Below are 12,445 nucleotides of genomic sequence, written 5' to 3'. Positions count from 1 at the left end.
AAGTTACAGCTTTCCAAGAGTTCTGGAAAAAAAGTCTTGTGGAGAGATAAGAGTAAAGTTCACTTGTATCAGAGTGATGCCAAGAGCAAAGTGCAGATTGTCTGATTACAAATATGAAATTGCGAAGTACTGATAAATCAAGAAATAAATATATCCCAAACATTATGGAGCTCACTTGTAAGTGTGTGTGTGTGTGTGTGTGTGTGTTTGATTGAAGATCTATTTTGAATTGTAATTGTTCTAAATTAAGTGATAAATTGTCAGATCCCAAAAATGGTAGTACAGATATTGTTAATATAGGCCAATCACAATATTACACTGAGGGCCAGTTTCACAAACAATTTTCTGCACTGGAAAAGCATTTTTGATGTTGTCACACATTCGAACTCTAGCGCATTGTGAAAATGGCCATTGCTAATCTAATTTTTGACAGAAAGTCGCTAGTTGATTGATTGATTGATTGACTGAAATTCTTTATTGATCATTAAAATACAAGTGACCCCTCTAGCCAGAGATGCCCCAGATACAGATCATCAAAAGGATAAAAACACAATAAAGCCCAAAGGCTTATTTCCATTGTGGTCCTTTTTTTGGGGGGGGGGGGGGGGGGGGGGGTTTAGTTAGAGGGTCAGTTTATCACTGGAATATCCCAGTGTATGATTTATGTACCAACTGGATTCCATCACATCCAACTTGCTCTGTTCTTTCAGCTGGACAGACAGCTAATGTACACATTAATGTTTTTTTTTTCAGTTGTACAGACTAAGGCCAATTGCTTGTGATTAGGATTGTGATTTGTACTGCGGTTGTTATGCCTAACTGTTGATATTTTTCTTCATATAGGGTAGCTGTGTGCTGTCTCTTAGATGCATGCTACCCTTTGACATAATTGCACTAGCCGACTTGATATTAATATTCTGCACAGAAATATATGCAGCTCTGTTAGAAGTTTATTATTGAAATAGTCTTACTCATAACTGTATGTCAACAACTGAGAAACAGCAATAATGGACAACAGAGAATTGCTATTGAATAATGGATCATTCTTATTGATTATAAGCCTATACCTAGCCTATTTGTAGTCTTATGAGGACACAGCCGTGAAATATACTTTACTTCAGGGGCCTACTAATTATCTGCTGGTTATGTGGAGGTACTGCACATTTAGAGCTGTGTGTATGCATTAAGAATGAAATGTACTTGATAGGCAATCCTTGCTATGACCAAAATGTTGAAATGCAACCTTATTTAGAGGAAAAGGGCTGCTATTGCCCGCATTCGCTTTTAAAGCACGTTCACGCGGGTTCAAACTGAAATTCATTTGAGGTTTGTATACCACAGGTGCATAAAATGCAGATATGCCACTTTCAATGTAAAACTAATTTCTGGCAGCAGAGTTACCTGTGGACTACTAATAGTGTGACCAATGGGATGACGCTAGCACGGCATGATATGCAACCATAGTTCACAATGCATTATAGGAGGCAATTGCTAACTTTGTTCATTAGTGTCTCTGATATGGTACATTATAGCTATGTAGTTGGGTTTAATTTGATAATTCACAAGCCTCTCACTAGTTAGGCAATTTGGGTGCAATGCATGAGCCCCCCACAATGTCTCATAACACAGGTCACATTCCTCGAGAATGGCCTTCATGCATTCCTTCTGAATTACAGTCTAGCCTTTTAGCAATGATTTACATTGCAACATAATGTATAATACAGGCCTGGCCAGTTTAACATTTTCACACCCCAACAGTGACAGTGTATCATAACGGTCAGGGAGTGGGGCTTACAACTCTGACACTGTAGGTTTGATTCTTACGTGGAGCACTGCTGTTGTACCCTTGAGGATGGTAATTAACCTGAATTGCTTCAATAAATATCCTGCTGAATAAATAAAGCTGTTTATTCATATTTTGTTATGAACTTTTTATATGGTGCACTATATACAGTATGGCCATCGAATCGTCTTATTTTACCATGTACTTTTTATGTAAAATAGGTTTTCTGGAAGCATAAATGCTGCTGTGCTTATTTTGTTGATGCGGGTGACGTCAGTGCATGTGTGCTCTAGCCTTCATATGACTCATTCAGACTTCTAGCTATGCTTTGCTCAGAGTGCCTTGTGTGATTTAACCTACTCATATGGCTTAGTGTTCTCTGACTTGTGTCTTGTAGGTTGGTTGTAAAGACTGACTGATGGTGTCATTTGCGTGCTGGCATAAATGTTGTAAGCAGGGCCTTGTTGTGAATAGGCAATAAATAAACATGTTGGGTCTGTAATGACTGTATGATGTATATGTGTGCTTTAGTTCTGGCCTACCTAGTTCTCCGCAGGCCCAACTATATGAACATTTCTGGCTACACTGCTGATTCAAAAATTATTATTTTAGTTATCTGATGAATTTTCATTAAAAACAGATATAAATTGTGAATATTAAACGTAGGTGAAAAAAAAAACAATTCATGTCCACAGATTAACAGTTGAAAAATATGGGTTACATTTGTTATTAAGTTATAATAATGCAATAACATTATTAGAATGAAGTAAAGTAATGGTAATTTTAGGGTATTCCATTGCAATTTACAATAATAAACTGTTTTTTCACAGTAGTCTACTGCCAACTCTGCTTCAAGATTTTTTTACTGTTATTAAATTATTTTTACAGTATACAGTGGATAGGGGCATCTGCCAAACACATGAATAACAATAATATCATAGAATGGTTGGCTGGAGGTGGGGTAGAAATCGCTAATAGACTACTAACATAAAACAGTAAATGATAAATCAACTTTTTTATATTCTATGATTTTATGATAGTGGCCATACCTACAACATTACAATTAAATGTGCTGCACGCTACATTAATTTGCATACAATAAAGCACACGTTTAATGGTTTTTATGAATAAATCAAATAAAACTGGTTGATGTTCTGCAGGTTATACGTGTGGTGCAATGAGGATTATCCATGAAGCTCAGAATGAAAGGAATGATTTGACCATGGCGGAGTTTATTAGAAGCTACCTGCTCTGATAGGATGGACAAGTTAATGAGATGTGGCCTGCTGTGATAGGATGGGCAAGTTAATGAGATGTGGCCTGCTCTGATAGGATGGACAAATTAATGAGATGTGGCCTGCTCTGATAGGATGGACGAATTAATGAGATGTGGCCTGCTCTGATTGGATGGGTAAGCTAATTAGATGTGGCCTGCTCTGATAAGATGCATACGCTAATGAGATGTGGCCTGCTCTGATAGGATGGGTGAGCTAATGAGATGCCTGCCCTGACAGGTTTGTGAATGTGAACCTATCAGGTGTAGAGTTAATAAGATTTTCGTGAGATAGCTGTGGCTTCTCTAATGGAATAATGAGATACATGTCCCACTCTAATAAAATACTGGAATTACTTGAGATATGTAACATATTCTACTCTGAAATAGTGGAGTTACTGAGATGTCTAATGTGTCATGCTCTCATAGGATGGTGAAGGTAATGAGATGTGCAACATGTCTTATGATAGGATGGCAGAGGTAATGAGATGTGTAATGTGGCATACTCTGATAGGATGGTGAAGGTAATGAGATGTGTAACATGTCTTCTGATAGGATGGCAGCGGTAATGAGATGTGTAATGTGGCATACTCTGATATGATGTCGAAGGTAATGAGAGGTGTAACATGTCTGCTGATAGGATAGCAGCGGTAATGAGATGTGTAATGTGGCCTACTCTGATATGATGTCGAAGGTAATGAGATGTGTAACATGTCCTCTGATAGGATGGCAGTGGTAATGAGATGTGTAATGTGGCCTACTCTGATAGGATGGCGAAGGTAATGAGATGTGTAACATGTCTGCTGATAGGATGGCAGAGGTAATGAGATGTGTAATGTGGCCTACTCTGATAGGATGGCGAAGGTAATGAGATGTGTGACATGTCCTCTGACAGGATGGTAGCGGTAATGAGATGTGTAATGGGGCCTACTCTGATAGGATGGCGAAGGTAATGAGATGTGTAACATGTCTGCTGATAGGATGGCAGAGGTAATGAGATGTGTAATGTGGCATACTCTGATATGATGTCGAAGGTAATGAGATGTGTAACATGTCCTCTGATAGGATGGCAGTGGTAATGAGATGTGTAATGTGGCCTACTCTGATAGGATGGCGAAGGTAATGAGATGTGTAACATGTCTGCTGATAGGATGGCAGAGGTAATGAGATGTGTAATGTGGCCTACTCTGATAGGATGGCGAAGGTAATGAGATGTGTGACATGTCCTCTGACAGGATGGTAGCGGTAATGAGATGTGTAATGTGGCCTACTCTGATAGGATGGAGAAGGTAATGAGATGTGTAACACAACCTACTCTGATAAGAGACAAGCAGCTGTCTGCTCTGTTGAAGTAGGCTGTACACTCCAAATAATGAAAGAACTATACGAAAAAGAACCAACGCTGAACAAGTCCCTGAACACCATTGTCAGTATACTCAATACGAATTCCATGTTTTTCGTTTTGTGTCACTCCATACCACTGGGGAGCCCAGAATTATTATGAGGCAGCTATTACCAGAGCCAGCCATTATGTACGGAGCCAACGCTACATCAGAACTCAGAACAATGGCGGTGGTGATAGAAAGTGGCAGCGAGAAGATTTGGCAGTGACTTTGCTGTATTTAGCAATGAACAAAAGAAGGCAAAGGAGATGGTACACCCCTCATCTACGACCATGATGATGCTACCATGGGACAGGACAGTGATGAGATGAACCGCAAAAAAAAGTTGGACTGCCCCTTGGCCGACACAACCCATCATGTGATATTTTGACCAACTGCAGATAGGGGAGGTCTGAAAACTGGTGGGATGTCTGAAAACTGTTCGCGCTGGGGGCTTGCAAACAGCGCACTGTACAAACTCAAAACACTGCGTCTTTTTGTTAGTTCCTTGTTTGAAATGTGTTGTTTTGCTGGACAAGTTCTGTTTTGTTTTGGATATATTGGCATCTTAACATACAAACATGCTCACCTCTGGGTTGTACAGATCCACACTATGAAAGGGGTTGACAGCAATAAGAATGTCTCCCACATAGGTGTAAATCTCATCCTTCGAGTATCGCTTCTGCAAATGATCTGTGACAATATTCTGAAAAGAAAAACAACAGATGAACGATTAAATAAAAATTTCTCTCCCTCATTTTGCTAAGGTCACATTACCAAGGTCTTATTTCAGTTGTATTGTACAGCAGTTTGGTGCACTGGATGAGGAACTGGGGTTGTTGCATTGAGCTTGTACAGTAAGTCTGTAAATTCAAGTTTTCTGAGGGAACAGTGCCACTGCACAGCACTTAAAATGAATAGATGTAAAAACTGGAAAGATGTGAGCATTGTAAGTTTCCGGCAAGTAAATACTTGATTTTATTAAATAATGAATCTATGAACTGATGAAGGCTATTGCCGAAACGTCATGCTTTTAGTACTACAATAAAGTTCATTTTTATACTATTGAGGGAGCGTCATTCCCCTTTGGCTTCCTTTATTGAACAATTAATAATGAATGTGTGTGTGCATAAATCTATTTTAAAAATCACAAAAAATTCAACAATTAATAAAACATGTGAGAGGATCTTCTCAAAAGCCCAAAGAGTTTATTATTTTGGAGTCCTTCATTTATCGAGAGTCTTAAATGTAATCCAAAAGAATTAAAACAAGTGTAATCACGTAGTTCATCCTCAGGTTACACATGTGAGAGATAGAAAAATTAAGAGAATAAGTGTGCACTCTCAGAAAAAAGGTATGAAAAAGTACCTTAAAAGGTACAAATGCTTGTCCCTGGGGTGGTCCCTATCGGCACATAAAATTGTACCCCCAGTCTGCAATACAACTCATTTGTATCTTTTTTACTAGTATAAAAGTATTTGTTAGTACCCAAATAGAACATTATTGTACTTTCATGCTACATTTGGGAAATTTTTTCTTTAAAGAACAAAAATGTGCCTACACTGTACCTGCGCCAAGAACATAACAATGTGAAATAATACGTTTGACGTTACTGATGGAGAAATTCTGAGAATGGTGCTCTACTGAACACACAATGACATAATTTGGCCATTTCAGTTTCCAGCAGTTTTATAGCATTTTTTTCTTTACAATATTATTGTATAAGGGCACTGCCGAGCAGAATGAACAGAGGCATGAATGCTGTCTGGTATTCACTGCTGGATTTTATGTCTTCATTCATTTAAAATTTCAGCGCTCAGCCAGTTTTATTACTACAATTATTTGAGTTCTGTCTCAAATAGTGCCCAAGTTTAAAATGATTTGTTGTTACTTAGTTATTACTAATTTCGTATAAATGCCATTGCATTGTCGTTTGGTCATCATTGCTAGTCAAAATTGACAAAAAGTCAATAATGGAGGCCACCAAGAGGACCGAATGAAACCTTTGCTCACAATTGTAGACGCTATTGAAGTCGGCCATTAAAGTAGAGAAAAGATCTGAGGGAAACCGGACGGCCATGGAAACGGCAGACAGTCGTGACGAGACATGACAAAAATGACAACACATTAGTTCCACCTCGACTCCCGCAGACACTGTCGGTACACATGCATCCTGTCTCGGCCCTCACGCTTTGACATGAAAGATGTCATGTCAGAGAATCTCAACACCCGCTCCCATCATTCCAAGGACGCCAATATCCAAAAGAAAAAGGAGCGTTCAAAGACGGCTATCGTGTATTTTTTCCCCATCGCACTATTTTTGAAGGATGAGAAAATATCTGGCTCTGACTGAGCGATTCATATCTTTCGGTGTCCCGGTGGCCCTTCGGGTTAATAAATCACTTCTGAACATGTTCGGTATAAACATTGCTGTTCCTCCTGATATTTCCATTCATTTTCACAAAACACTGCACCCAGTGATAAAATGGATTAGGACTCTTACTTTCTGCCCACCAAACTGTCTGTGGCTGGAAGGGCATTGGTACTGTTCTTAATGCATTTCATTTGCAGGCTAGGTCATATCTCTGATGAAGTAAATAAAAATAAATGCATATAAAAATAGGAATATCACCACCATCATTACAAAAATTATTACTAAAAGACTTAACACAGGCGGTTATGGTGTTAATAATGGTGGCATTGCTGAGCATTACAGGGGCGCTGTACTGTGGACGTAAAGAAGAAAAGCTCTTACTTCATCCAGCACCTCCAGGGTGGCCAGGTCCTCCACGTCATCGAGGGAGGTGCTTGCAGACTTCATGTAGCTGCCCTTTTTAGTATGGATACGCTCATGCCTAGAATCAGAGACACAGTCTCGCAACAAATCACTAAAAACCAAAACCTCCTAAAACATTAAAAAACCCATCAATATCAACAAAGGAAAGCCATAACTACAAACGAAGAACAAATCAAGGACTGACTGTGCAGCCATCAATCAGAAAATTCTAGACAATGACTAATGACCATAAGCAAGGCACATCATGGCAAAAAACGCAAATAAATTGAAACCTGTGAATTCAGTCTTTTTGGCTTTACCAGTTTCTCATCCGCACCAATTTTTCCGTATGATAAGTGCTGCAGCTATTATACCCATCTCATTCATCACTTTCTCACAGCTCCCTTGGTCATAGAAAGCACAAAACCTGAACAAATTCTTCAAAAGCAATCTAGCCTCCTGTCAATCTTGCTTCCTCTCTGGTCCATGGACTGAAGCACAGCCAATTAAACAGACAGATAGCAGTGTATATTGATTTGAAAAATTGTTTTTTTTCTTTTTTTAAACTTATATGGCATTGCAGAGTGAGTGCTGGTTAACTCCGAAACTGCCCTGCTATCCTCCCGGCAGCATGTTCTGAGAGGGACCTCTGCTAGCCCTGGAACTTCCAAGCTCTTAATCAAGAATAGCAGAAGTGGTGCTAATTGCCCATGCAGTGCACATGGGATTGATGCACAGGCTTTATCTGGTCGCCATCCCCTGTACATGCATGGGTGCCATGGAACAGCACTTAATCTCCTTAAAGTGCCCTCATCCACATGTCACCTTACTCACAGAAATGAGCCCAGATTTGTCCTACAGGAAGAAGAAAATATGCATCTTATCCATGTGTGATGTGATTGGTTGACAGCGTTCTAATCTCATGCGCTGAGATGTGGAACCATTGCAGCAAATTTCCTCAATTGACTGCCTTTAAGACCTTTATATTTTACTGCCTCTCACAAATTTAAATGGTGGTTTTGTTTAAGGCAATGCTAGTTTCTATAAGTAAATGGTAGAGTGATTGGTGAAAAAAGAACAACATGAAGACAACCAGGAAATACTAATAACAAATGTGGAGAAAGAAGCATTGTGAGCAGGAGGAGGAGCAACCAGAGCAGGGGAGGAAAGTGCTGTGATGAAACATTGGGGACACATTACTATGACAACCACGATGCTGGAACAGGTAGCAGAGTGCTCACTACTGTACTCACTAAGAACTGGAATCAGGCTGTTCACAACTGTACTCACTAAGAACTGACATCTTTCTGTTCACTACTGTACACACTAAGAACTGACATAAGACTGTTCATTAATGTACTCACTAAGAACAGTCATCAGACTGTTCACTACTGTACTAAGAACTAATATCATACTGTTCACTACAGTACACACTAAGAACTAATATCATACTGTTCACTACAGTGCACACTAAGAACTAATATCACACTGTTCATTAATGTACTCTCTAAGAACTGACATCAGACTGTTCACTACAGTACTAAGAACTAATATCATACTGTTCACTGCAGTACACACTAAGAACTGACATCAGACTGTTCACTACTGTAATCATGAAGAGCAGACTTAAATATCCCCTACCCGTCCTGACAGTCCTGCTGCTCCGCCCTTTGATGCAGGCTTAAATAACAGAAATAACATTCACATTTTCATTGAAAATTTAACTTTACTCTCACTCTCCTTGCCCTTGCAAAGAGTTCATGTGAGACAATGGGAAGTGGCTGAATCTACAACAATACCACACCACTCTTACCCTGACCCATGGTAATCTGCACTGCAGAGATGAAGTGCGATGTTTTGGCATATATATTATAGCCTAACATCCAACACTGACCCCATGAGCTCAGATGTATTGGATTTCTGATGTATTTCTGAGTCGTGTTTGATGCATCTTATGAATATTCATCAAGGCACGTGGCATAGAGTGATAATGGATGTTGTGTACAGTAATATAGCACCAGCACTTTTGTTACCAACTGGAATATCCTGCAATTAGGAGGCAGAGAGGATGAAGGAAACTAAATGGATGACCAAAAATGCCACTGAATATAAATGGAAGCTCCTACACATCATTATGTGATTTGGCAGCAGTCACATTAACAATGTTGCTGTTTGCTAAACAACTCCTTCAGGTTTGCTGCACTCAAACCAGCCATGCCAGTTGAAAGTCATATCTCTCATTCTGCCTCTCTCAAGCTTCAGAAGTTCAAGCTCAAGTTTCGTAAGCATGTTGTAGGAAATCAAGTAAAAAATGTGGTACTTCACAATTCTTAAAAACGAAAATGATTGACAGAAGCATGCAACAATTTCCACGCAGATATTGAAATGGACAAAAGTAATTGGAGCTATTGATGCTGTGGCTAGTGCATCACATAATGAATTTAGGTTGTTGTTGCTCAGTTACACAGATTACAATCTCAAATGAAGAAATAATTCTTGTTTTAGAGTATGGCCATTACAGCTCATTGGAACTAAGAGTGTCTGATTAACTCAATGTCAGGCTATACTGTCTGGCTGTGAAGGTTGAAAATTCATGCAGATGAATTGTGGGATCCTGTATGAACCCTTGATTAGGGATGGGAATTGAAAACCGGTGCCTGTTGAGAACCAGTTCCAAGTTGTCCTATTCATTGGAATCGTATGCCTCCGAGCTTATCGATTCCGCTTATCGATGCCAGCACGTTTTTACGACAGCTGCCCATTGCAAAACAATGACGTTTGGGGGAGGCACGCACGCAGGCAGCACGCTGTCTCTCTCAGGTGTTTGTTTTGGACGGCAGCCTGTTGCATTGTGTTATTTTGGTGGCGAATGTGCTGTACTTTTTTATTTCAGTCTGACTATTTGATATGCAAACTGTGTTTAGTTATGCCGTCTAATGTCAGTTATGTAGACACAGAACTTGTATGGAGTTAGCCAATGTAAGCTGCTTGGGAGACCGGCTTTACACCCGTCAAATAGTGTAAGGTACACATTTGTAAATACATGTAGGAGCACAGTTTTTTGCTATGTTTATTTTAAAGTCATAACAGTCAAATGGAGTACATAATGAGATGTCGCATGAAGTGAGCACATTTACAGGTAGCACATTTAACGCAGCTGTTAGGTTACAGTGGCTATCCATTAAAATCATGGCTACTTACTCCATACATTGAGCCCAGAACACACTGACAACTTTATTTTATCTGTGCGTTTGGTATTGAGTCAACCTCTGGAATGGTAAAAATGCACTTCAGGTATTCGAACCAGTCAAGGGGTACATTACAATATAGCCCTCAGAAAGTCAGTGGATTCTTTGTGTAGTATGCAGTGTAGTATGATGGCCAGGGAAATGGGCTTGTAAGGTTCAACTCCCAGGTAGGATGTGGCTGTTCTGCCAAAGAGCAAGGTACTTAACCTGAATTGCTTCAGTGTACAATATATCCAGCTGTAAAAATGGATGTAAAAAAATGCAAAAGTGTGTATAAATGTGTTTAAATGGACGCAAAAAACGCATGAGAACAGGGACTGGCTGGCTGTGGAATTGTTTCTCTAGTAAATTTAGGCTACATTTATCTTATCAAGTATAGGTCTGAAATAAATCAAACTTGGTTGAAGTGGTTAAATTTTAAAATGTATTTTAAAAAGTGGGATTGAACAAAAAAATAACAGCAAAGAAATAAAGAAGCAAGCACTTAATGGAAAACACTGTATATGAAAATGTAAACTATTGAGCCTCAGCTTTGTTTTGATATCATGAGTAATGGTTCGTGGAGAGGCTCGTAACGGAGCCTCTCAAAACGTGATTGCTGTTCGGCCATGACGAAATTAGCAGCTGGCTGTGGCGCACAGTTTTTAAAGGGAAAGAAATGGGGCGATCGGATTGGCAATAATGAAACCAAACCTCCATCACACCCGCAGTTAATTTATTCCTATCGAACCAGCCTCTTTTACGACTGTGCCATCGTTGTGCTAAAGCCTGGTGTCACAAGTTGAACATGCTCTAACTCGCCAGTGCCTCGTGTTACGACTAGGGTTTAAGAATTGCGCCATAACTGTTAAAATAGGGCCCATTTTTGCCAAAAAATAAATAAAAATACTAAACATTAAATATAAATTGGTAAGATGCATCACTTTTATTTCTGGAGGGTAGGCTGTACTGTACCATAATTTGTTTCTGCATGTTCTGATAAACAACCCAATCCAGCCATCTCATTATTTGAGCGCTCACAAAACATTAGTAAGCAAGGAAGGAATCGTTTGCTCATTGGAACTTAGAGTTACTAAATGAAAAGAGATGGAGAGTAAAACACAGAGCAGAGATAATTGCAGCAAGCATAAAGAGAGAGGGTGTATTTAAAGAAATATAAAAACAGCATAAAGACTTATTTTAGTAACAGAAAAGGACATTACAAATGTCTTACAAGACATAAAAAAAACCTACATCCTTTTTTTCCTTTTTCTGAAAGCAAAGCAAAAACCTCATTTACCAGAATACCTCATTAGTGTCCTTTAACACTTACAAATGAGCATATTTAGTATCTCTTACTACCTCATTAGCATCTCTCTGGAGGCTCTCTCTGGGTTTACTGGGATGACAGTTTGTCAGAACACCATAACTTGGCTGTCCCATGAGGCACTCTTTCCTCTCACCTTCTCCCTTTAAATGGAATATATTGGTTCTACTGCCTCTTCGTATGGGATATCTTAGCCTTTTTCTTTTCCTTTTCATTCATGCAACACATAAGTCTAAGCACTCAACTTGGCTGAAGGAATCTCAAGCTAGATAGTGGACCGTCACCTGACACTCAACCTGGCTAAGATTGAGCTACTCGACATAAGACTGAGCTATTCTACATTTCCTCCAAGTTCTCCCGGCTCCAATACTTTTCTCTCAGTGTGGACACTGCAGATAAGCTGACTTGTAGCACTTCCACTGCCAGAAGCCTTGGTGTAACCCTAGATGTCCAACTTCCCTTCTCTACCGACATAGCAGCTGTGAATCTGACATGCCGATTCTTTATGTGAACAATTAACCCCTTCACCTCTACCTACTTTATTCAGCTCAAAGTCCAGGCACTGCCACACTCACACCTGGACTCCTCTTCACTGGTGTTCTCGCATAGATCAACAAACCCATTTGCCTAATCCCGAATGCAGCTACAAGGCTCTGCAACCTTCCCAGGTGTTCTCA

The 12,445-nt window shown here is 39.6% G+C and overlaps 1 protein-coding gene across 4 annotated transcripts in view; it reads right to left on the bottom strand.

Annotated features, from left to right (window-relative positions):
* The window catches only part of myo3a (myosin IIIA), an 86,926-nt gene that overhangs the window by 36,363 nt on the left and 38,118 nt on the right, over window positions 1–12,445 (bottom strand). For 2 of the 4 annotated variants that reach the window (XM_064332499.1, XM_064332501.1), the window contains exons 10-12: window positions 8,856–8,894; window positions 7,194–7,293; window positions 5,028–5,144 (exon numbers count right to left, since the gene is read on the bottom strand). In XM_064332499.1, the coding sequence (XP_064188569.1) occupies window positions 5,028–5,144; window positions 7,194–7,293; window positions 8,856–8,894 (256 nt within the window). The remainder of the gene's footprint in view (window positions 1–5,027; window positions 5,145–7,193; window positions 7,294–8,855; window positions 8,895–12,445) is intronic. The other 2 variants (XM_064332500.1, XM_064332502.1) reach the window with 1 other exon arrangement.

Source organism: Anguilla rostrata, chromosome 4 (assembly GCF_018555375.3).
Source record: "Anguilla rostrata isolate EN2019 chromosome 4, ASM1855537v3, whole genome shotgun sequence".
NCBI lineage: Eukaryota > Metazoa > Chordata > Actinopteri > Anguilliformes > Anguillidae > Anguilla > Anguilla rostrata.
The sequence above is the reverse complement of the archived record's forward strand: the minus strand, read 5'-3'. Positions and strand labels throughout refer to the sequence as shown.